At 34.1% G+C, this 26,169-nt stretch overlaps 1 protein-coding gene across 22 annotated transcripts in view; it reads left to right on the forward strand.

Moving 5' to 3' along the window:
- CHD9 (chromodomain helicase DNA binding protein 9) overlaps positions 1-26,169 on the forward strand; it is a 236,622-nt gene that overhangs the window by 151,984 nt on the left and 58,469 nt on the right. For all 22 annotated transcript variants that reach the window (XM_022555138.3, XM_022555133.3, XM_022555136.3 and 19 more), the window contains 9 exons: positions 3,092-3,213; positions 6,380-6,623; positions 10,523-10,699; positions 12,051-12,194; positions 12,291-12,546; positions 13,643-13,853; positions 15,495-15,690; positions 16,950-17,117; positions 17,810-17,989. In XM_022555138.3, the coding sequence (XP_022410846.1) occupies positions 3,092-3,213; positions 6,380-6,623; positions 10,523-10,699; positions 12,051-12,194; positions 12,291-12,546; positions 13,643-13,853; positions 15,495-15,690; positions 16,950-17,117; positions 17,810-17,989 (1,698 nt within the window). The remainder of the gene's footprint in view (positions 1-3,091; positions 3,214-6,379; positions 6,624-10,522; positions 10,700-12,050; positions 12,195-12,290; positions 12,547-13,642; positions 13,854-15,494; positions 15,691-16,949; positions 17,118-17,809; positions 17,990-26,169) is intronic.

The following is a 26,169-nucleotide window of genomic DNA, read 5'->3' on the forward strand; positions in this document are numbered from 1 at the left end:
TCATCAAAAAGTCTACAAACAATAAATGTTGGAAAGGGTGTGGAGAAAAGGGATCCCTTTTGCACTGTTAGTGGGAATGTAAATTGATACAGCCACTATGGAGGTTCCTTAAAAAACTAAAAGTAGAACTACCATATGACCCAGCAATCCCAATACTGGGCATATACCCTGAGAAAACCATAATTCAAAAAGACACATGTACCCCAATGTTCATTGCTGCACTATTTACAGTAGCCAGGATATGGAAACAATCTAAATGTCCACGGCAGATGACTAGAGAAAGAAGGTGTGGTACATATATACAATGGAATATTACTCAGCCATAAAAAAGGAATGAAATTAGGTCATTTGTAGAGATGTGGATGGATCTAGAGCCTGTCATACAGAGTGAAGTAAGCCAGAAAGAGAAAAACATTGTATATTAACACATATATGTGGAATCTCGAAAAATGGCATAGATGAACCTATTTGCAGGGCAGGAATCGAGACGTAGATGTAGAGAACGGACATGTGGACACAGAGGAGGAGAGGAGGGTGGTATGAATTGGGAGTTTAGATTTGACATAAATACACTACCATGTGTAGAATAGATGGCTAGTGGGAACCTGCTGTATAGCACAGGGAGCCCAGCTCGGTGCTCTGTGACGACCTAGATGGGTAGGATGGGGGGAGGTGGGAGGGCGGTCCAAGAGGGAGGGGATATAAGTATACATATAGCTGATTCACTTCATTGTACAGCAGAAACTAACACAACATCATAAAGCAATTATACTCCAATAAAAAAAAAAGGCCTACATAAGTTAAGTACACTGATTTTTTTATTGATACATCTGTCTCTTCCCTGCTCAAAAAAAAAAAAACTTGAGTCAGTTATTGTTTTTTCTAGTACAAAGACTATAGAATTCTGGAAGGCGATGGCAAGTTGTGATATTTTAATAATTATATATTTTTTTATTTTCATGTGAATCCAGTTTGGGGAGCCAACCAAAAGAAATTCACTTTAAAGAGACATATTATGATTTTATTAAATATTTTGGCCAGTTCTCTTTCTTTTTTTTTTTTTTTTTTTTTTTTGCGGTATGCAGGCCTCTCACTGTTGTGGCCTCTCCCTTTGTGGAGCACAGTCTGCGGACGCGCAGGCCCAGTGGCCATGGCTCATGGGCCTAGCCACTCCACGGCATGTGGGATCTTCCTGGACTGGGGCACGAACCCGTGTCCCCTGCATCGGCAGGTGGACTCTCAACCACTGTGCCACCAGGAAAGCCCTTGGCCTGTCCTCTTTCAAATATAATTTGGTCATAGAAATTTCTTACTTCACTAAAGAGGGAGTTTATGCATGAAAAGACAAGAACAGATCACTTTTTGATTAGCACCAGAGCTAATGATTAGCTGCCATGAAAAATGTGGAGATGTGATGTAAGAGAAGGAAATGAATGAATTGTTCCATGGAAGAGATCATATTGTTTTTATAACAGTTTTTTTTTTCTGGTTGTCTTCTTATTTTCTGGTCTTCTTAGTTTATCTCCCAATAATACCCACTGTCTATCACCAAGAACATAGCAGCTCACCTCCATTCCTTTTGACTTCTAAGTACCTTTCCTTGAGCCAGGAAACAAAAGTGTTAATTAACTAATTCAGGGAGGAGTAGTCTAAAGGATATTATGAAAGGGAAAGGTATTCTTTTTGGGGTGGGGACCATGCTTCAGTAGTAACCTGATCTTTAACCTCATTAAGTAAGCTGTTTTTTTAGATCAGTGGTTCTCAGTCAGAGGTGCTTATCAGAATCACTTTTGGAACTTTTAAAAAATTAGAGATTCCTAGTTTCTATATCCTGGCTCCAGAATCAGAATATCTGAGAGTGGACCCCAGGTGTCATTAAAAAGGTGATTTTGAAGCACATGGTGGGAAGAGCCAGTGCCTTAGATATGTAATGTAGTCCTTGGTAAAGGGGACTCAGCCAATAAAATTAATCCCCTCAGTTAATGTAAAATCAACTTGACAACAGTGCTGGTTTATCAAAGTCAAATAATGTAGGAGGTAAGTGATTTTTTTTGCCAGTCTATTATTATTAAATAAAACAACATATAAAACATGTAAAGTATCTTTGATCAAATGAAATTTGTTCCTGGCCTAAACTAAGGAAACAGTGATTGGATTGCTAAAAAGAAAATTATGGAGAATATTAATTAATGTGGAAATTATTTTAAATAATAATTAGAGCAGTAGTATATGTTAATTATTTTAAAGTTCATTGGCTACCATTTAAGAAATATTTTCTTTTAGTAAACCCTAAATTTTTCATATTTGGATGCCATTATAAGATAGTATTTTTGTTTCTACAATGTAGAATACAGTTTTCTGTATATTGATCTTATATCATGCAATGTTAGTAAAATCACTTCTTACTTTATCTTTTTTCTAGATTCCACAGGATTTTCCATGTAGACAAATCATGTCTTCTGTCAATTAAGAAAGTTTTACTTCTTCCTTTCCAATCTTAATGACTTTTATTTCTTGTTCTTGCTTGATTGCTCCTGTTAGAACCTGTAGTACAGTGTTGAATAGAAGTGATGACAGTGGACATCCTTGCCTTTTTCTGATCCTAGGGAGAAAGCATTTAGTTCTTCCGTTTTCTGCATCTGCTGAGATTATCATATTTTTGTTTTTTAGTCTGTTGATCAACATTGATTAATTTTCAAAGTTAATCCACCTTCCATACCTGGGAAAAACCGCACTTGGTCATGCTGTATTACCCTTTTTATATATTGTTAGATTCCATCTGCTAAAATTTTGTTATGAATTTTTCATCTCTGTTCATGTGGGATATTGGTCTCTAGTTTTCCTGTAATGCCATTGTCTGATTTTGGTATCAGTTTCATAGAATGAGTTGGGACGTATGCTTTCCTCTTCGGTTTTCTGGAAGAGTTCGTGTAGGACTTATTTGGTGTTTAGATGTTTGTAAAATTTCATCATAATGTCATATAATGTTATTCTTCTGATTATTTTAAAAGCAATGCTTTTACCATGTATGAGATATAGGGAAGATCAAAAAATCTAAAATACATCATTCATTCTTTGTTTTTCCACAAAGGACCGTCCTCCTTCTAATATTTGGAAAAAAATAGATCAATCCAGGGATTATAAAAATGGCAATCAACTCAGGGAATATCAACTGGAAGGACTCAACTGGCTCTTATTCAACTGGTACAATAGGTATGTAGTATGTATTAATAGAAAAAAAATTTAATGTGTGGTTTTTTTATGTGTTCCAAAATACATTAAGTAAAATTGGTACTGATGTTGCTACATTATTACTGTCATGGAGTGTTCATTATTGAAAATGAAGTTGTGGTTAGCTCAAGAAGATACGTACATTATAATTTAGGATTTTGACTACAGTTGCTTCCTTTTAATGTGTACCAATGAGAATAGAAGAAAATTGATATGTTAATTCATAATTAAATTTGAAATACCTTTGTTAACATCATCAAACGTCAGCTATGTTACAGAATGTTTTTCAACTTACACTACTGTCTGCCAATAGTTGAATCTAGTTAGTAAGGTGTCAGCAGTTTCATCTGTAAGAATTAGATAGGTCTGTAATGTATGTCTTCAAGGAAGCAGATTGTCAGCAAGTGATAAGGAATAGAATACTAAATATAAGAACCTAGTAATGAATCACCCCTATTTATTATTAATATTCCAAGTTGTTCAAAATGCTTTTTGGAATATTATCTCACCTTTTTTTAGTGAGATGGAAAATTAATTGCAAAAGAAGTAAAGAATGGTATCTTGATTGAGAAAGAAGTCTGATAGTGTATATAAAAGAGCAAACGAAGGTACTATTATTAATAATAGCAAAATTTTATGACGTATTCAAAATCATTTTTCTGTGTTTTTACTTGTCACATGATTCTTCTGTTTCACTAAGTAATGGTGAGTCATGAAACTCAATCAGGTGGAGTTAGGAAAAACCTGTTATTCCACACAGTGCTCTTTCCCCTGATTTATATTTTCTAAATGTTAATCATTTTTCCCAAGAGAATCTTCCTGGTAAAATAGTTAACAAAATTTTATTTTAATTGTCTTTTATCAATACCCTTTCCCAGTTACTTGTTTCAAACTTGTACCACTTTCCTCAAGCACTTTATCACAACCCTATCCCCTTCACTCTCTATATATGACTGCTTCATAGAGAAGCCTAGGGCCAGTAGGTGAATTCATTCAGATTCTTGCCTGTCCTCACACCCAAGCCTACAAATGTATCTCCATCCTTAGCCATTCTTACCTCTGTCCTCATATCAGAAGTTAAAAGGTGCCTCCTCAGAACCAAGACTAATGCTACCACCTCAACTCTTGGCAGACATCTAATCCAATCTTTTCAGAACCTCACTTCAATCACTTATTATCCTTCTCTGTTATATCTTCAAACTATCTCTTAAGACTAGTGCCATCCCTTCAGTCTGTGAACAAATTTGGGTTTAACTTATATATAAAAGTAAGGAAAGGAAAGGGTAAACCTTCTCTTGGCTCTGTTTTTCCTTCAAGCTACATTGATCCCTCTTTGTAACTTCCTAGGCAAAGGTCTAGGAAGTATAGCCTGCATGAACTCTTCCCATTTTCTCATCTCCAATTCTCCTTAAACCTGTCGTTTGACTTTTGATTCTGTATCATCTCTGAAACTCCTGATTTTCCAATCCACAAGATATTTTTTAGCCCTAATTTGCTGTCTCTGCTGTGTTAGATAGTAGTTGCTAGTCCTTCCTTTTTTAAACTTTTCCCCCATTCTCACTCCCAACAGCTTCCACAGTGTGACTCTCCTAGCTCTCCAGAACCTCTGTAACTATTCCTTTCAATAGTTTTTGCTGATTCTTCTTCCTTGCCTACCCTTTCAGTGTTGTTGGTTTTTTTCTTTCCCAAAGTTCTGTTTTTTACTTTCTTCTCATATTACATTGTTCTCTGTAAGCCAAACTCTACTCCCCCGTGTCTTCAGTTATCAATAACATCTTTAACTAAGGCCTTGAACTCCAAGCCCATATTTGTTTACTTCTGGCTACCTTAATGTCTATCTCAATGATTCTTTAAACGCAGCATATTCAAAATTAACCTTATTATTTCCTGTTTCTTCCATATCAGACTTATTCAAATATTTTACATCTTGGTTAATAATAACACAACTTATTTAGTCACCCAAACTGAAATCTGACTGTCATCCTACACTCCATATATCGGATTGGTCACTAAGTCCAAATCATTCTAACATGTAATTAACTTTGGGATCAGTTTTCTCCTTTTGATTCCTCCTACCTTAGTCCAAATGTCCACCCATTCTTTCCTGCATTATTGCGGTACTTTCCCAGTTACTGTCCAAACTTAAGTCACTTCACCTTCTAATATTCACAGTGGCACCAGAGTAAATTTCAAGTACAAACCTAATCTCATCAGGTTTCTTTAAAAATGTTCAGTGACTCTCATTCATAATATTGTAGAATGATTTCTAACCTTTATTTGTGACCCCTGCTTATCTTAGTAAGATCCCTTCCCTTTACTATTCCCTCAAAACCATATTAAATAACTTGTGGCCTCCCAGTTGATCATGTTCTTTACACTTATGCTCCTTTGCTCTGCCCTCTGGCAAAATCCTACTCATTACTGCCCTTCTGTTTGAAGGCAGTCTTATCTTCTCTCATCTCTTCTAGCCAGGGTTAGATGCTTACTCCTCTGAGGTTCCATAATAAACACTGATAATTCTTAACTGGCCATATATCATAATCATCTGTGCAGCTTATTTTAAAAATTACAGTTGCTTTTATCCTACTCCATGCACATTGAATTGAAATGTAAAGGAGAAGGCCATGGGTATATGTTTCTTAGGCTGTTCCAATGTATAGCCAGAGTCGAAAACCAGTTCTTTATTTGTGCTTCTGTGATAGCACATTGCATGACTGTTTATTTATTTATTCATATGTCTGCTTTTCTAATAGATATAAGCCCCTGGAAGGCAGAGAACATGTTCTATTTCTTTTGTATCCCATCTTCTCATACTATCTGTGAGATACAGAAAGCATTTAATAAATGTTTCCTGAATAAATAACATATTTAGTTTGCCTTGCTCTTGCCATTTCGTTCTTCTAAAAAACTCAGGTATCTAACAGGTGGTATCTTTATTTTAGAGCTACAAAAACCTATAGTTGTCCCTTTGCAATATTATAATAAAATTATAATCTTTAGCCAAATCTGCACTTCAGCAACTTCTACGTTATAAATGCAAGTATTTTAACTTGATCACTGGTTATTTTTTTTAATATTTATCTTTTAAAACATTGTAGTATACAGAAAACCCCAAAATCTACATGGGTAATATATTTGTTTATTTCAGACGAAACTGCATTTTAGCAGATGAAATGGGTCTTGGCAAAACCATTCAATCAATTACATTCCTCTACGAAATCCTTCTGACTGGTATAAGAGGACCTTTCCTGATTATTGCTCCACTTTCTACTATTGCAAACTGGGAGAGAGAATTTCGTACGTGGACTGATATTAATGTTGTGGTTTATCATGGGAGCCTGATTAGCAGACAGATGATACAGCAATATGAGATGTACTTCAGGGACTCACAGGTGTGTTATTGGTGATGTTTTTTGTTGTTTGAAAGGTCAGGTTTGCAAAAGATAAGCATTACATATTAATTACTTTCAAATTTATGATAGATTTTAATTGCCTACTTAAATCTTAATCTGATCTCTTTATTCATCATATTTATTTTACAATAAATTTTAGTAGCTGAAGAGAAAAATGACAGAAGTAGCCAAGTTCACGCTCTAGTTCACTGGAAGGAAGTATGCTGATTTATACAAATGTACAAATTTGATTGTATACTTAATTTTTCAACTAGAATAATTGTTTTACTAATTGTTTTCAACTACACATTAAATTTATTTTAAAAATAATGTGTCTCTTTGATCATCCTCCAGTTTTTTTCCTCCATTTTAAAATTTACATCTTCAGTGACCATGGGTTTGAATGCCCTTTGAGGTGAAACCATAGGTTCTCTTGTGTTCAATGAATTTTGATTTTAGACGGTTTTTAAAAATTTGGTTTGTTTTGTATATTGGTACAAGCATACGTCTGTATTTTTCTACCCTTTGGATTGGTTATTTCATTACTCTATTGCTTTGATGGTTTTCTTCTTCCCTATATCCTAGGGGCACATTTTCCGTTTTACTTTGGCCAATTACTCTTTAGGAAGGAATACCTATTTTTCTGCTAAATACACAGATCATAAAATTGAGATGACATTATAAGAAAGAATTCCCTAGCAGAAGGTTAAGACTAGAAAACATGAAGTTCCGAGTTGCAGTTTTGAGTGGTAGTTTGACTCTTCTTAGGTAAAACTTTTATTAAGAAATAAGAAGCAAAATTAATTAAAACAACTCACACAAAATTGTACTTTTTAATTGGAAAAGGTTATGGCACTCTGCCTCAATATAGCACCTTAATATTTTATTTTCTTTCACTGATTCTTCTGTTTTATAAGGACCATTATAACATATGGCCAGGTCATGGGATATGATACAGGTTAAGGTAAGGTAAAGTGCATAGCCTTCTACTTTTGCCTCCCAATTACAACTGATTTTCTACTTATTTGGGGCTGAATACCAATAAAATTAATTGATATTTTCCTTTAACCTCATTTCCCTTCTATGGTTGAAATAATTAGATTTCTATGAAATTAAGTATGTCTACAATCAGTTGTACTGAAAATTAATTACCCTTGCACCTTTGGAGCCTATGACATCTTAGTTAAGTTATAGTTTCATTTCCTTCCATAGTGTTTTATTAGTCTTAATTGTACATTTATAGAATTTTAGAGCTCTATGATATCATTAAAATCATTTAGTTCAATCTCATTTTTTAAAGGTACATTAAAATATTGGAAGTTTAAGGATTTTTAACAAGGTTACAGTTTTAATATATGTGTTGTATGAGTTTGGTATAAATGTGAGCCAGAAGCTGAAAGATTCTTGATGTGTTGTAAACTGAATAGTATATATTAAATTATATTTTTATGCTAAATGTTATGCATTCTAGGAGAATATTATGTGAAGGGTTTAAAATTTCAAGAGGTAAAGATGTCTTGTAATGAGCTAAGTAGCTCTATACTTCAAACATAGAAATAATTTTCAGAGTTAATTCTTTCAAATATATTTTAATATAAATTAAATGAACATTTAACTTCTGCTTTTTCCAAGTTATTAAATAAGCTTGAAATCACATAAGTAGTAAAATGATGTTGTAATTTTCTCAATTGCCTTGGAAAAAGTAACAGATAGTAACACTAATATCCACAGGCATTTATTGAGTATTTACCATGTGCCGGGCATTATGCTAAACAGTTTGCATGTAGTATTTCACTTAATCTTTGTAATATCAAAGATTAATATCAAAGATTAATTTATCACCTTGTAAATAGGTGATAATATCATACTTATTTACAAATGAGGAAACCAAGGTAAAAAGAAGTGATGTAGTTTCCCCTAAAATCACAGAGCAAAACTGGGATTAATAAACCCAAATCAGTTAGACTCAAGAGCCGTTGTGCTTAAACACTGCAATATTACTCTCACTGAATGCATTGTATCCCAGGTTTTTAGAGCTCTGTAAATACCATAGACTTATACTTTATAACTATCAACATTTTAATAATATTCTACTGGAGCTATTGTTCATCTTAATGGACAGCATATGCAATCAATGTGAATTATTCTAAAATTAGTGTAATTAAGTTGATAGGAATTAAAATCTAAATCAGATCACATGATCCTTCTTAACCATTCATTTCTTCTAATCCCTAATAGTTTATAATTTTCAGTCACATTTAAACATTCTCTTCACTTGGATTCCAGTACTTTATACTGTCCTATGTCACCACCTATTCCTTCTGAAGCCCTCTTTAACCAATTTCTTCTTGTCTTCCCATATCTAATCTTGGGGGTGACCCAGGGCTCAGTCTTCAGACTTTTTATATCCATACTCATTCCATCAGAGATTTCATTCAGTCACACAACTTAATTACTATCTGTACTGCTGGAAACTCCTAAATCTATATCACCAACTCTAACCTCTTTCCTAAATTCCAGAGTCATATGCAAATGCCTACTCAATTACTCCACTTGAATATCTAATAGACAATATCTAGTCTCAAACATAACATGTCCAAAACCAAAATCCTGTATTTCCTCATTGTAGTCAATGGCAACACCAACTTCCAGTTGAGCGAAAAAGTTTAGTCAAACTTGAATCCTCTCTTTATCTCACTCCACTCCTATCCATTAATAAATCCTGTTGGTTCTACCTTCCAATTAAATCCAGAACTGAGCACTTCTCATGACCTCCATTGACGATCTCTTGCTTGGATTACTACAGCAGCCTCTTAACTGGTTTCTATGATCCTGTCCTTGGCCTTTGTCAGACTATTTTTACCAGAACAGCCAAGGGATTCTTTTTAAATATATGTCAAATCATGATACTTCTTGTCTCAAAACCCTCCTATAGCTTCTTGCTCACAGTAAGAGCCAGAGTCCTTACCACAGCTTTTAAGGCCGTATATAGCCTCATCCCCTCCATTCTCACTGGATTTCAATCACTCTGGGTTTCTTGCTATTATTTGAATACTGCCAAAGATACTCCCACATTACAGCATTCACACACTCTATTTCTACCAAGAATTCTTTCTCTTGCAGATCTCTAGATACTAATATGGCTTCCTCCCTCATCTTCAGGACTTTGCTCAAATGTCACTTCTTAATGATGGCCTCCTAGTCACTCTAAATAAAATGGGAATGGTCACCTCCAACCCCATACTTCCTACTCTCCATCCCTGTTTTATTTTAGCCTATGACTTCTGTTACTTTCTTAGTTTTTTTTTTAATTTTTGGTGGGTTTTTTCTTTGTTTTTCTTAGTGGCTATGTCCTATATTTATTTGAGTCATCGGAATGTAAGTTCCACTTGGATAATTATTTTTGTCTGTGTTGTTTCCTACTATACCTCCAACAACTAGAACAGAGACACTCAATAAATACTTGCTGAATAAATGACATAAGTGGCCAATTTTTATATTAACTATTTATCTGCCATTATATGTGTGGAGTCACGGATATAAGTAATAAGCATTAATACTGAAATTTCATTGGCTAGATTTTATAATAACCATTTCTTTTTTGACTTAACATTGTTATTACAACTCTTAAAAATTATAAAATGTTTTATCAAGGAATACTTATTTGGATATAGTTATTAATTGTATAATTTTTAACAACATTCTTGAAGACAGCAATCTAATACAGTTTTAATGCTAAAGTTCCTCATTTTAAGGGAGTGTCTGTGCATACATAAAAGTTTCAGTGGAAAATGTTTTATAGCAGATGTCATTAAATGATTTTTATGCTGCTTGACAGGAATTAAAAATTATGATCAAGACATTCTAGCAAATTATTGTATTTGGTAATAAATTTCTAGGGGCGAATCATTCGAGGAGCTTACAGATTCCAAGCCATCATCACCACTTTTGAAATGATTCTTGGAGGCTGTGGAGAGCTTAATGCAATTGAATGGCGCTGTGTGATTATTGATGAAGCACATAGGTTAAAAAATAAAAACTGTAAACTTCTAGAAGGTCTGAAACTCATGAATCTGGTAAGTAACTTAATGTCATTTTTATGACTTCTGTTTCTTAGCTACATAGTAAAAAGAGCTAATGCCAAAAACTTATTCCTTTTTTTATTTTAAAATACAGATTTCTGATTTCTATCTGTGATAATTAAGATTATTTTGCTTTAATTAATTAGTAAGGGGGAAAGAATCTCATCTGTTTTCTAAGACTTAAATTTTTTAGTTCTTTCCTCCAAAAAGCTTTAGTAATTAACTGCTGGAATTAAAAAAGAGAGAGAGAGAAACCTCTGTAGAGTGTCCTATTGAAAGAAATAAAACTACAAGTTTTAAGGCAGAAATTCCTCAATAAAAAGCCCTTTCACCAAAGTTATATTATTCAGATCATTTATGATAGAGGGATAAAGTTTCTACACAATTCTACATACTTAGCATATATTTATTATAATTAATGGGATTTTTGAAAGTCATTAGTGTGTTTGCTTTAAAATCAAAGCATTTTGTGTTTTTTAATATTTTGATTTAATTAACATCACATAATTAGTACATGAGCACTTGAACAAATGACTCAAAGATATAGAACTACATACAGTAAAACACTAAAGTGCTCCTTCTTACTCTTCATCCACGCCCACCCGTTCTCTTCCCCTCCTTACTCCAATATTTGCAGATTGGTATATATCTGCCTAGACTGTTTCCTAATATTAAATACTTATGCAGACATACAGATACATATACAAATATTCAGGTTAGGAATTTAGAGGTATTGTCAAATCAAATTTCAAATACTTTGTGCTATTATCATTAAAAATATTTTATTTCCTGTTGTTACTATTATGTTTAATTTGTAATGCAATTCTAGTTTAGAAGTATATTCCAATCAGCCCTTCACATTGTTGGTTTGTAGTTTTAATGATTTAAGAATTCTTGTGTAAGAAGTCAAGTGATGATCTGCCGAATTATAAAGAATGAGCACTGTTCTCTATACAAATTACCATACCAAGAATGGTTGAGTAACCCCCAAAATGCCCTCTTTGTTCTTTAAAATGTCTGTTTCCTTGAAAAAAACCTAAAATATGCTTCTTAATTATTTAGAATTTTTCTTTCAAAAGCAATAGGTAAGAATTAATAGCAGACAAAGTAAACTATTATGAGAATGATACAGAGTTTTTAAAAAGTGATTGAGAAAGTAAATTAATGATGTATGGGTAGAGATGTATTGGGTTGACTCTTGAAAATTATGGTCAGAAAAAGATTTGCTTTTCAAACACTGAAACATTTGATAACCTATGTCAGCTTTCGTATAATTTTAGTACTGTGGTGTTTGACATGAACACTATAGTACATGTTATTGACATGTTATTCTTGTTTTATATAGGAGCACAAGGTGCTTTTGACTGGTACACCTCTCCAAAATACAGTTGAAGAACTCTTCAGCCTTCTTCACTTTCTGGAACCCTTAAGGTTTCCTTCTGAATCAACGTTCATGCAAGAATTTGGGGATCTGAAAACAGAGGAACAGGTATCCTATTGGTCTTTGTAAATAAGCACATCAAATCTCTTCTCATTGTACTTATGTATATGTATGCTACATGTATTTTCATCATTTTTTATGCAGGTGCAGAAACTTCAGGCTATCTTGAAACCAATGATGTTGAGACGATTGAAAGAAGACGTGGAAAAGAAGTTGGCACCTAAGGAAGAAACCATCATTGAAGTGGAACTTACTAACATTCAGAAGAAATACTACCGGGCTATTCTGGAGAAGAACTTTTCATTTTTATCCAAAGGAGCAGGGCAGACTAATGTACCCAACTTGGTCAATACCATGATGGAGCTCAGGAAGTGCTGTAATCACCCATATCTTATCAAAGGTAGCTTAAAAGGATTGCAAACAAATTCTCTTCTTTCAACAAATACTCATGAAAAAATAACACACCACCACTACAGCTGTAGTGGCTGTTATAAAGAGAGGCGGTGATCCTATAACTCTCCACCCTGGTGTTCCGAGGGATTACAAGTGTTCCAGAGTCAGGGGCAGTGTGAGCTACTTCATTACAGTGTCCCATGTTAGCATCACCAGATTACAAAAGCAGGAGTTGTGTTCAGTCTAACGTGGGCTGTAATTCTTCCTCCAGTTTAAATCCTCCTTATGGACAAAGACAGCAAAGCCTGTCTTTGAACCTCCGAATTTACATATTTCTTCCTGGTTTCTTTTCAGTCTGGATACCCTAGTTATTGTCTCTCAATTTTTGTGTTCTAGTAACATTACTTTTTAAGGTCTTGTCAGCTTCTCTACTAATAGTCTGTCTGTACAACATTTGGGTATTTTCACTTATTCCTGGGAGTATACTCTTAACTTTATCCAAGACAAGCCATTTCTTAGACTAGTAACCAACTCACTTACAATCCTGGTACTCTTATGGCTAGACAGGCTGAAGGAAAGCAGAGAGCCTCTAATGCTAATCTAGACTCTGGAAGAAGTATGGTCAAAGACCTGTAACTTGACTTCCCCTCTAATTTTTCTTGTTTGTTTGTTTTGATGGCAAGCAAGATGCCCATCCAGATTAAGTATGATCACCTTTCAGTCATGATCACTGTTATATTGGTGTTTAAATACTAGATGTTTATTTAAAAGTATGTGTTTACTCACCTAAGTTAGAACCACATTTTCATTAATACTTTTCCTAATAGCATTCATTAAACATTTAGCAAACATAAAATTTATATAAGACATTATGCCCAGTGTCTTGGGAGATAAAAAATGCTTAAGACACTGTCCATATCCTCAGTTACAGGCTGGTGTTGGTGGGGATTTAGCCACAAACATAAATAATTCTAATAAAAGCAGTGTACCTACCATTAGAAAATTTTAATGTTACAGAAGCACAGAGGAGCACTATTTAAAAAGAAAGTAGTTGGGAGTCATCTGCATTTGTGCACTGATGCTGTCTTATATTTCTTTGACAGGTGCTGAGGAGAAAATACTTGGAGAATTTAGAGATACATATAATCCAGCTGCTTCTGATTTTCATCTTCAAGCAATGATCCAGTCTGCTGGTAAATTGGTCCTTATTGATAAATTGCTTCCTAAAATGAAAGCAGGAGGTCATAAAGTGCTCATCTTCTCTCAGATGGTACGCTGCCTTGATATCCTGGAGGACTATCTTATACATAAAAGGTAAGGCGTATAATTCACCACTGAACTATGCTAAGTATATGTTGTTAAGTTTATTGCAGCACTGTACTGTAACCCAACTTTAGTCACATCTTCCTCTTTATCTAGGTAAGAATCCATTTAAATCTCTGCATAAAGATTGTTTAAGATTATGTGTCAGGTGTTTTCCTAACCTATATATGTTGCAATAGTAAACAGGTCTAAGGAGACTGATAAAGAAAATTTTGCAAATTGACAGGTATTTGTTGACCTACAAATGGGTTTTTTAGTGTACATTTTATTTGATTTTTTAGCCTTGTAGTAGCAACATTTTAAATGGATTTATAACTGTCTTCAAAATTAAAATGATTCAAGATCCTTTTCAGATCTTTTTCATTGTTAAAATTAGAACCTGAACTTGCTGCACTTTGACTTATTGTACACTATATAATACTTGCTCATGTTTTAATTTTTTCTGATGCGTTTAATGTTGGTTTTTTGTTTTGGTTTGGTTTTTTGGTGCATGACAGTAAGATAGTCTTAAATAATGTCTAATCGGTATTTGGATAAATAGAATATTTATCATAGGATATTTATCAGAGCACTTTGTGGGCCAATTAGAAATCAGCACATTAATACAAGAGAGAATCTGAAGGTTCAGCTGTAATTGTAGTTTACTATATTTTGATCCTTATTAATAAGTAAAGATCTGTCTATACTACTTTATATTATCAGAGATTTTGTAGTTCATTTTTATTTTTCATTGTTTTTAGTTCCACTTTTAGTGTCAGTGTTCCTTTCATTTAGTCTTATTCCAAAATGTGTATTATTCTCAGTTTTATACCACGTAAGTAGATTAAATTGCAATATTCCTAAAATAGCCATTCTTGCATTTTCTTGATGTCTTTACACGAAGAACTTTGTAAGCTAAAGATAAATTTGACTTACGATGAATTTCATGGAAAACCTCAAATTTCTTTAATGTCAAAAGTAATGTCAAAAGTAACATTATTAGAAGTCACACCCCCATGTCACAGGTACTAGAGATAACAGTGGAGCTGCTGCTGAGACTCTAGTAAATTATAGGTGGAAAGAAGTGTCTTGAACCAGAAGAGGTGTGGCAAGTGTCATGTGTATTCCTCTTCTAGTTCCTAAATTTTTATGTATTTTATTTTTATTGATGTTAAATGAGGAAGGATACAAGAAGTTAAAATTCAATTGCTTGGCAGTGATGACTATAAAGGATTAGCATTATAGTTTGCCCTTAATAAATTATAGTTTACAAGCAAGTATATCAGTTGAGAGAATAGCATGATTGAGGTAGAGAGAAATGTTTTTAAGCTTCTTATATCGAGTTTTATGAAAGTCTTTGCTTCTTGCCAAAAAAAAAATCGTTTGTTACAATGAGATCAATAAAGTATATTAATTATAAAGGTATTTTACCTATACATCCAGGAATGCAGAGATTTTGTAACTTTGTGTTTCCTACTTAGCACCAACACTGAGAAGAATAAAACCATAGAAACTAGTTGGGGTAATATCACTTCTTAATTTTGTAGAAAACATAATGTTGCAGGAAAACAGATATGTGTCTGTCACATTTGATAGAATGCCTTCATTTTCATTATACTCATCTATCTAAATTTATTGCATTTCATTTGATAGATATTTATATGAGCGAATTGATGGAAGAGTCAGAGGGAATCTTCGACAAGCTGCTATAGATCGATTTAGTAAACCTGATTCAGATCGATTTGTCTTTCTTCTGTGTACCCGAGCTGGTGGGCTGGGCATCAACTTAACTGCAGCTGATACATGTATAATTTTTGATTCTGATTGGAATCCTCAAAACGACCTTCAGGTAAACAGATTCCTTGGCTAAGAGAATTTTTTTTTAAATTCCCATAGCTATCTTTGATAATCCACCTGTTTTATTTTTATACGGACAAACTAACATGTATGTTTCCCTAAGAAATATCTATGCCAAATAAAATAGGTGAAATTATTTTTATTTTAATTTAATGACAATAAAATAAAAAATACTTGTTTAGGTTATGTATCATACTTCTAAAAAAGGTTTACCTACTCAAGTACAGTATTGTTCAAAGTATATCATGTAAATTTGAGAAAGGCCTACACTTTAAGAATAACTTACTTCACTTCCTTAAAAATAAGTACTTGCTTATCCTGATATCATCTTCTTAATCATTACATAATATAGTATGCATGGAATTGAGACATATTGCCTTTTTATGAAATTCTGTAGAAAATTAATGTACACATATAAATTAAGACTGTACTTGAACTTCGTTGGAACATAGGAATATTAATTAGTGATTAGAGTGAGTCAAAGTTTACAGAAAATGTGTATCTAGGAGGGATATGAGAAGAGAACAAAGTATTGGAGAAATTCTTCTTTTATTGTTCATGATAGTCTCAGTAGTACTGTAATTGATATTATTCTTGAGAATATACCTGGCTTAATAAAAGATAATGTTTTAACCTCTCATGTGTATAATCTAGTTCAAAATTTATCAGACAAATTTTAAGTTTAGGAACCCAAGATAAAATGTGAAGCTCTTACGTAATCTCTGATGTCTCTACTTCCAACATGTCTGCATATTAGATAATTAGTTCTTTCTTTGTTTAAATAAAATTTAGGCCTCCAGAGTTGTTCACCTTAGGTTTTTACTCCCCTCAGAATTACCCAGCTTAACTAAAATATATTGAAAAGATTGTTGATAATGTAGTAGAAAAAAAATTAGAAATTTAGGGTTAGATTTTAAGTTTAAAGCCAGAGGCTAAAAGAAGTCCGTTCACAGAGTTTATGTTCCTGTCTAGAATTATGCTGATGACACCCTCTTTAAAAAATAGTATTTCTTCATGGATTTATGGTCTCTGAAATATGTTTAAAGTTTAATTTATTGCTGATTGTGGAATCATGTCTCATTTTAATAAGTTCTACCTTCATTTCCAGAGAAAGGTTATATGCAATTCAACAGCAAGAGTGTCTAAAAATTCTTGCACATACTTTTATATTCCATCAAGATAGTTTAATGCATAATGCCTTTTGTGCTATTTTATAAATTAATTTAATCTATAACTTCTCATTTTTTATAGGCCCAAGCTCGTTGCCACAGAATTGGTCAGAATAAAGCAGTTAAAGTCTACCGACTAGTAACTCGTAACTCATATGAAAGAGAGATGTTTGACCGAGCCAGTCTGAAACTGGGCCTAGATAAGGCTGTATTACAGAGCATGAGTGGAAGAGAAAGTAATGTTGGTGGTGTACGTATATTTTCTTCTTCACCTAGAGTTTTCCTGTTTTTGTTTACATTTAGTTTAAACCTCAGATAGCATATTATTTAATTCTGATCCATACTAAGCAGTAGATAGATACTTTTATGTAAGGAGGAATGTCAGAATAGAGCTATATTTAGTTAGTACTTTTGGAAACTGTTCTGTCTATATAATGTCAATGCTTGTAAATTCTAAGAATGTGTTTTCAAATAGAAATTCTTCCTTTCAGGACATTTGTATCATGGCACAGCAAAGTAGAATTTGTGTTTTTCTGCATTTTTAGTATAAACAGTTTTTCAAATTGTTTTTTTAGGGCCAAACTATTAGCGTTGGCTTTCTCTTGCTATAAATGATGTTTTTGGCATTTTTTCCCCTCAAAATCTTATTTATATCTTGTGCTTATAACAGCTCTCGAATCCTAGTACTAAAAAGAACCTTGAGAGGTTACCTGCCCCAGAGGTTTTGTTTTAACTGGAGTTACTTTAGGCAAATGGCAAATCGTAGTTTAAAGATAGTAAAGAGTCAACAACCTCAATATGTTCTTTCAGAGAATTCTGTCAGGTACATCCCAAGCCCCAAATGCAATTTAAACATGACTTCTGTGTTCTTTAACATTCTTTAGGGATACTTTCTCATTTTATGAACTTGAAAAAACTATTACCAAAATTTTGTCTCTTTAGATTCAACAGCTTTCCAAAAAGGAAATAGAAGATCTGCTTCGAAGAGGTGCTTATGGTGCCATTATGGAAGAAGAAGATGAAGGCTCTAAATTCTGTGAAGAAGATATTGATCAGATTTTACTACGTCGTACAAAAACCATTACAATTGAATCAGAAGGACGTGGGTCAACGTTTGCCAAGGTAACAGTGAGTGATATTTTATAAAAAAAAAAAACCTGTAATGTTTTCTCGTAAAAAAAATTTAACTGTCTCTTACTCTACTAATTATTTGAGGAGCATCTACTTAATGTTTAACTAAACTGAATTACTCAAAAGAAGTAGGTAATATATTCTTTTCCTTCATTTATTTCTGATCTCTCACATCAAATTTCACATGTACTCTTCTGATGCTAATGAAATGGAGTAGGAGTAATAACTAGAAATGGTTCTAAGTATTAATCAGAGTAGAACATTTGAAGTCAAATTTAGAAATCAAAGAACATATATGCCAGACTTCCCTGGGCGTGCGGTGGTTAAGAATCTGCCTGCCAATGCAAGTGACATGGGTTCGAGCCCTGTCCCGGGAAGATCCCACATGCTGCGGAGGAACTAAGCCCGTGCACCACAACTACTGAGCCCACGTGCCACAACTACTGAAGCCCATGTGCCTAGAGCCTGTGCCCCACAACAAGAGAAGCCACAGCAATGAGAAGCCCGTGCACCACAACAAAGAGTAGCCCCCGCCCACCGCAACTAGAGAAAGCCGAGGCACAGCAACAAAGACCCAACACAGTCAAAAATAAATAAATAAATAAATAATTTTAAAAAAGAACATATATGCCAAAGTCAGAGCAAAATATAAGTAATATAATGTAGGAGGTTAAATCATCTTACATTAACTTATAATAATTCAAAGTACTTCAAGGAGAGAAAGTATTTCTAATTTAATTTTAAATATTTAAATCAAGTTTGGGGAGGATAAAATGAAATTTTTGTCTTGAAGAGAAATATTAATAATTGTATCACCCCTATTTGGGGAAAACATTTTAAAAGTTTACTAACTGCCTGTATGTTCTTCCCCCCAACCCCCAGTAGAGACATGGTAAACCTATATCTTGCATTCATCTGAAGAGTTTTTTATTGCAGTATTCTGTCCCACCTGCACTGATTCATACAGGTTTTCTCCTTTCCACTTTACTTCCTTTCTACATTTTCTTCATTCATCCCCTCTCCACTTCCAACCCAGAAGTCTTTCTTCATCTTTATGGAGAGCACTGTAGTATAGAGCAGGTAGTCCAGGTGCTACACCAAAAGTAATGATACCAATCTTAATACGAAATTTTTTTCTCACATTCATTCAGGAAACTAATGTAATCTTGTGTTAGGTACTTTACTAAGTGTTGGGAACACTAAAATGAAAGGATTCTAGTCGCTGAAAAAAGTAAAGAAGAAAGTATTAATTCTGCGTAAAATGGGAGAACAGCAAATCAAGAAAGCCTTTTCAGAGAAGATAACATTTGAGCTGAGTCTTGAAGGAAGTTTGAATTTCATTGTGTTACAAAAAGAGAAAGCCACATAAATGAATTATATGTTACTAACCTACAAGGAAGATTTCAAGAACTATGGTGTAGGCGTGTATGGATGCACAGTGTAAATTGAATGGAGATGAATATGAAGGTTAGGGAGGTTGGACCCAAATTGTGAAGGGCTCAAAAAATTCCATTGTGAGGAATTAGAACTTGATCCTGAGGCAGTTAAAAAGCTTTGAAATCCCTTCAAACAGAAAATGGGCATAATGTGTTCTTGTTTAGAAATTTAACTCTAGCAGCAGTGTAGAGAATGAGATTGAAATGAGAAAGACTAGAGGCATAGAGACCAGATAAGAGACTTCTATAGGCTGTGACGATGGGCAAACCAGGGCACTGGAGACCCACTTGAATTAACAGGAATTGATGACCAGTTAGAAATTTGTGGAAGGAGGAGTCAAAAATAACTTGAAGATAGATTTCTGGCCCAAGTAGCTAGGAGGGTCATGGTGTCATTAAGTAAGATAGAGAATTCAGGAGAAGGAAGTTTATATGGAGAAAATAAAATATTGGAGCTGTTATATTTGTGGCATTTACAGGGCATCCAAGTGGAGATGTCCAGGAGAGTTGGCTAGATATAGATTTGGGAGTTAATAAAGAAAAAAGCAGAAGAAAGTAGTATTGTGGAAACAAAAGGAATACTGCAGAAGTAAAGTATAAGGTTGAGAACTAAAACTAGTCACGATTGGGTAGCTACACCCTGGCTCTATCTTCTTTCCTGAGAAATCTTGTTTCCTTTGGATTCCTTGGTCTTACTCAAGTTGTCAACACACTATGTACAGATACTTTACCCCTCATGCCTGAAATTATCCGAAATTTAATTTAACCAAAAGGTATTAGTCACAGAAATCACCTTTGTTGATTAGGCCAAGTATAGGGATATTCTCCTTAAAGTGTTTTTTTTTTTTAAAATTAATGAAGGCATATCCTCATTTACAATGTTAATGATAATAATCATGGAAAGTCAGAACTTCAGGGTTTGAATTCTGACTCATGAGCTTAGTGACCTTGGACAGTTAACTTAACCTTTATGAGTCTTTCTTGTCCTGAAAAAGGAGAGCATAATAATCATGCTTGACCTTTCCTACTTTACTATAAAGTGCTATGTGAGTATTATTTTACTCAGGTATGCTCTAATCATAATCAGCTATACTCTAAGAATGTGCAATACTTAAGCACTTAAGTATCTATTTTAAACCCTCAGACCAGGGAGTAATTGTTGCATTTGAAAAGAGAGCTTACTGAAAAGGTACCGCAGTAGCTGAAGAGGTACCACGTAAACCTGTACTTGTATTATAATTTTTTCATTTCCATAATTGTGTGGGAATGCCACTACATGGTGGGCATTTGGCATAGTGGAATATGGCACTACTATATAGTGGCACCAAAGGAATAAAGTTGATACTATTTTTTGCTTTTCCTTGGAATGTCCAGAAACTTCAGCTGAGCAGTTATTTTCAGTGGTTTTGGTAAATGTCATTCCAATCCATGTTTCTACGTATTATCAAAGAATTTTCGATAAGAAGCTACATTTATGGAGTAGGGTGCATAATAAGACTAATTAGAATTAATAAATATATCCATCGATTAACTCATTATTGGTAACCTCATTTACAAGTGGCTATATCACGTAAATCTTGTTTGGAGAGATTTTCATAAGGGCAGTTAGGTGGATCCTAGAAACAGAAAAGTTTCTGGTCTGCTGTTAAATTTGGTGTAGCACAAAAGGCTTTGAGTTGCTTAATTTACAAAAAGAAAACAAAGTGGTCTAAATGAAGCTTCAGTTGGATTGCTTACTTTTAAGGGCCCTTCTTTGGAGCCTAAGATCTTCTGCTACTTTCCGATATAGGAAGATAGACTTCACCATTTAAAACTTCCCCTGCAAATAATAAAGGAATTTAATGATTAAACAAATACATTTTAAGAAAAACATTTTGAGGGGAACTGGGATATTAAGATTTAACATTTGAAAGTAGGCAGTAAACCAGTACTTGATGGAATCTTCTACAACAGGCATTTCATTTCTGTAGGCATTAATCCATCGTTAGAAACCTTGAGAGGGACTTCCCTGGAGGTCCAGTGGTTAAGATTCCATGCTTCCACTGCAGGGGGAACTAGGATCCCATATGCCGTGCAGCGCGACCCCCCCCAAAAAAAGAACTTTGAGAATTTTATATGTCACCTTGAAAGTAGGTTGTATGTCAGTTAACAAGAGCATCTGGAATTATTTACAAATATTAAAAATTTTTAAGATTGAAAAATGAATTTATCATTTTTCTTATAATGAGTATATATTTTAAAAGCCATTTAATTGTGAAGTATAGTTTCTTCTGCGCAAGTTATTTTAATTATCAACAGTTATAAGGTAGCAGCACAAAATTGATTCTCTATTGTAACATAGAACATTTTTTTAAGATAAGCAACCATAAAGTAGTATGTTTCAAAAATCTAATTATTTCCTTTTAGTGACTTTTCATATTTAATGGCTTCTCAAGAGGCATATATCAATGAAACTGTAGGACAAAATAAAACCCTGTGAACTTCAGTGAACTTTTCATTGTTCCTGAAAATTCATGAGCTTATGTTAATGAAGATTTGAAAATGTGGATATTGTTTGTCCTCAATTAGGAGAAATTCATTTCTGAATTAACAAAATGAAGTCCCCTCATAGATTTGGAATTACTTGGGTATAGTTAAGATGTCTGTTACTCATATTCATACCATGTTGATGAATTGTCATCATATACTTTTATGCAGGTGATGATGGCTATCTACTTTTCATTTTATCAAACTAGTTAACCTTTACTCTTTTAAGTTGATGATGAGTTTTTAGAATTATGTGGTTTGTCATTAAGAGGTATCTCACTGTATTATTTTCTGTTGCTACTGTAAAAAATTACCACAAATTTAGTGGCTTAAAACAACACAAATTTATTCTTTTATAGTTCTGAGTGCCAGAACTCCAAAATGAGTGTTACAGGGCTAAAATTAAGATGTCAGCAGGGCTGATTTCTTCTGGAAGCTTTAGGAGAGGATCAGTTTCTAATGTCTTCCAGCTTTTAAGAGTGCCTACATTTCTTGCTTCTGACCACATTATTCCAGTCTCAGCTTCTGTTGTCACACAGGCTTTTCCTCTTCTGTAGTGAAATCTTCTCTTCTTTCCTCTTGCATTCAGGACAGTTGTGATTGAATTTAGGGCCTGCGTTGATAATACAGGCTAATCTCCCCATTTCAGGATCCTTAACTTAAGCACATCTGCCAAGGCTCTTTTGCCATATAAACTAACATTCACAAGGTTCCAGAAATTAAGACGTAAATATCTTTGCAAGCCATTATTCAGCCTACCACACTCATCATTTCAAAGAAATAAAAAATTGCTTTTTTTTAGTAGTTTCATAATAATAAAGCTACACTTTAGAACAAACAAAAAAACGGAATTTAAATTCATTTTGTTAAAGCATTTATTTCTGTGACTTGTTTCATAAATATGCCAGGAAAATGCGTATTTTCAAACATTTATAATAGTTAAATACTTCCTATAAACAAGCATCTTAATAACCCAGTCTCAAAAGAATGATGGAATGAATGTATTTATTACTTGGTAAACAATGTCATGAACAGCCATTGCAAAGTTCAGCAAGAAGCATTTAGGATTTTAGTTTTTTTCTACTCATTTTTAATTTTATTTATTTTTGCCATGCCGCATGGCATGTGGGATCTTAGTTCCCTGACCAGGGGTCGAACCCGCTCCCCCTGAAATGGAAGCACAGAGTCTTAAACACTGTATCACCAGGGAAGTCCTGTCCTACTAATTTTTTAGATGTTTTATAAACATTGAAACTACAAATATAGGCAGAATAGTATAATGAGACCTGTGTATTTATCACCCAGCTTCAACAATTATTTACTCATACTAAACTTTCATCACCACCCTACCCATCTTTCATATTATTTTACTTTTTACTTTTTATTTTGTAAAATTTATTTTATTGAAGTATAGTTGGTTTAAAATGTTGTGTTAATTTCTGCTGTACAGTAATGTAATTCAGTTATATATATATATCACACATAACCTTTTCCATTTTGGTTTATTATGGGATATTGAATATACTTCCCTGTGCTATACAGTAGAACCTTGCTGTTTATCCATTCTATATATAATAGTTTGCATATCATTAATTTAAAGCAAGCTCCAGACACAGTATCATAACTTCTATAAATGTTCCCATCTGTACCTCCAAAGATAAAGATTTCTTTAACACAACCATGATACTGTTAATCACGTTTTAACATAAAATTAACACTAATTCCTTTTTTTTCTTTTTTTTGGCCGCACCAGGTGGCTTCTGGGATCTTAGTTCCCTGACCAGGGATTGAACCCACACCCTTGGCAGTGAGAGCACAGAGTCCTAACCACAGGACCGCCAGGGAATTCCCAACACTAATTCCTAATATCATCAATTTCCCAGTGTTAAAACTTTCAGTTATCTTGAATGTCATAAATGGCTTCTTTGCTTGTAATAGTTTTATTACCTTTCCTATGTGTAATTTTCTGCATTTTAAAGTTCCATCAAAATGGGTTCTTTTTTTTTTTTAACATCTTTATTGGAGTATAATTGCTTTACAATGGTGTGTTAGTTTCGCTTTATAAAAAGTGAAACAGTTATACATATGTTCCCATATCTCTTCCCTCTTGCATCTCCCTCCCTCCCACCCTCCCTATCCCACCCCTCTAGGTGGTCACAAAGCACCAAGCTGATCTCCCTGTGCTATGCGGCTGCTTCCCACTAGCTATCTATTTTATGTTTGGTAGTTTAAATATGTCCATGCCACTCTCTCGCTTTGTCACAGCTTACCCTTCCCCCTCCCCATATCCTCAAGTCCATTCTCTACTAGGTCTGTGTCTTTATTCCTGTCTTACCCCTAGGTTCTTCATGACATTTTTTTTTCTTAGATTCCATATATATGTGTTAGCATATGGTATTTGTCTTTCTCTTTCTGACTTACTTCACTCCGTATGACAGACTCTAGGTCCATCCACCTCACTACAAATAGCTCAATCTCGTTTCTTTTTATGGCTGAGTAATACTCCATTGTATATATGTGCCACATCTTATTTATCCATTCATCCGATGATGGACACTTAGGTTGTTTCCATCTCCGGGCTTTTGTAAATAGAGCTGCAGTGAACATTTTGCTACATGACTCTTTTTGAATTATGGTTTTCTCAGGGTGTGTGCCCAGTAGTGGGATTGCTGGGTCATATGGTAGTTCTATTTTTAGTTTTTTAAGGAACCTCCGTACTGTTCTCCATAGTGGCTGTACCAATTCACATTCCCACCAACAGTGCAAGAGGGTTCCCTTTTCTCCACACCCTCTCCAGCATTTATTGTTTCTAGATTTTTTGATGATGGCCGTTCTGACTGGTGTGAGACGATATCTCATTGTAGTTTTGATTTGCATTTCTCTAATGATTAATGATGTTGAGCATTCTTTCATGTGTTTGTTGGCAGTCTGTATCTCTTCTTTGGAGAAATGTCTATTTAGGTCTTCTGCCCATTTTGGGATTGGGTTGTTTGTTTTTCTGATATTGAGCTGCATGAGCTGCTTATCAATTTTGGAGATTAATCCTTTGTCAGTTGCTTCATTTGCAAATATTTTCTCCCATTCTGAGGGTTGTCTTTTGGTCTTCATTATGGTTTCCTTTGCTGTGCAAAAGCTTTGAAGTTTCATTAGGTCCCATTTGTTTATTTTTGTTTTTATTTCCATTTCTCTAGGAGGTGGGTCAAAAGGATCTTGCTGTGATTTATGTCATAGAGTGTTCTGCCTATGTTTTTCTCTAAGAGTTTGATAGTTTCTGGCCTTACATTTAGATCTTTAATCCATTTTGAGCTTATTTTTGTATATGGTGTTAGGGAGTAATCTAATCTCATACTTTTAAATGTACCTGTCCAGTTTTCCCAGCACCACTTATTGAAGAGACTGTCCTTTCTCCACTGTACATTCTTGCCTCCTTTATCAAAGATAAGGTGACCATATGTGCGTGGGTTTATCTCTGGGCTTTCTATCCTGTTCCATTGATCTATCTTTCTGTTTTTGTGCCAGTACCATACTGTCTTGATTACTGTAGCTTTGTAGTATACTCTGAAGTCAGGGAGCCTGATTCCTCCAGCTCCGTTTTTCGTTCTCAAGATTGCTTTGGCTATTCGGGGTCTTTTGTGTTTCTATACAAATTGTGAAATTTTTTGTTCTAGTTCTGTGAAAAATGCCATTGGTAGTTTGATAGGGATTTCATTGAATCTGTAGATTGCTTTCTGTAGTAGAGTCATTTTCACAATGTTGATTTTTCCAATCCAAGAACATGGTATATCTCTCCATCTCTTTGTATCATCTTTAATTTCTTTCATCAGTGTCTTATAATTTTCTGCATACAGGTCTTTTGTCTCCTTAGGTAGGTTTATTCCTAGCTATTTTATTCTTTTTGTTGCAGTGGTAAATGGGAGTGTTTTCTTGATTTCACTTTCAGATTTTTCATCATTGGTGTATACGAATGCCAGAGATTTCTGTGCATTAATTTTGTATCCTGCTACTTTACAAAATTCATTGATTAGCTCTAGTAGTTTTTTGGTAGCATCTTTAGGATTCTCTGTGTATAGTATCATGTCATCTGCAAACAGTGACAGCTTTACTTCTTCCTTTCTGATTTCGATTCCTTTTATTTCCTTTTCTTCTCTGATCGCTGTGGCTAAAACTTCCAAAACTATGTTGAATAAGAGTGGTGAGAGTGGGCAACCT

The sequence above is a fragment of the Delphinapterus leucas genome, chromosome 20 (assembly GCF_059928025.1).
Source record: "Delphinapterus leucas isolate spDelLeu-1000000601 "Yukka" chromosome 20, BTC_Dleu_Yukka2, whole genome shotgun sequence".
Taxonomy (NCBI): Eukaryota; Metazoa; Chordata; class Mammalia; order Artiodactyla; family Monodontidae; genus Delphinapterus; species Delphinapterus leucas.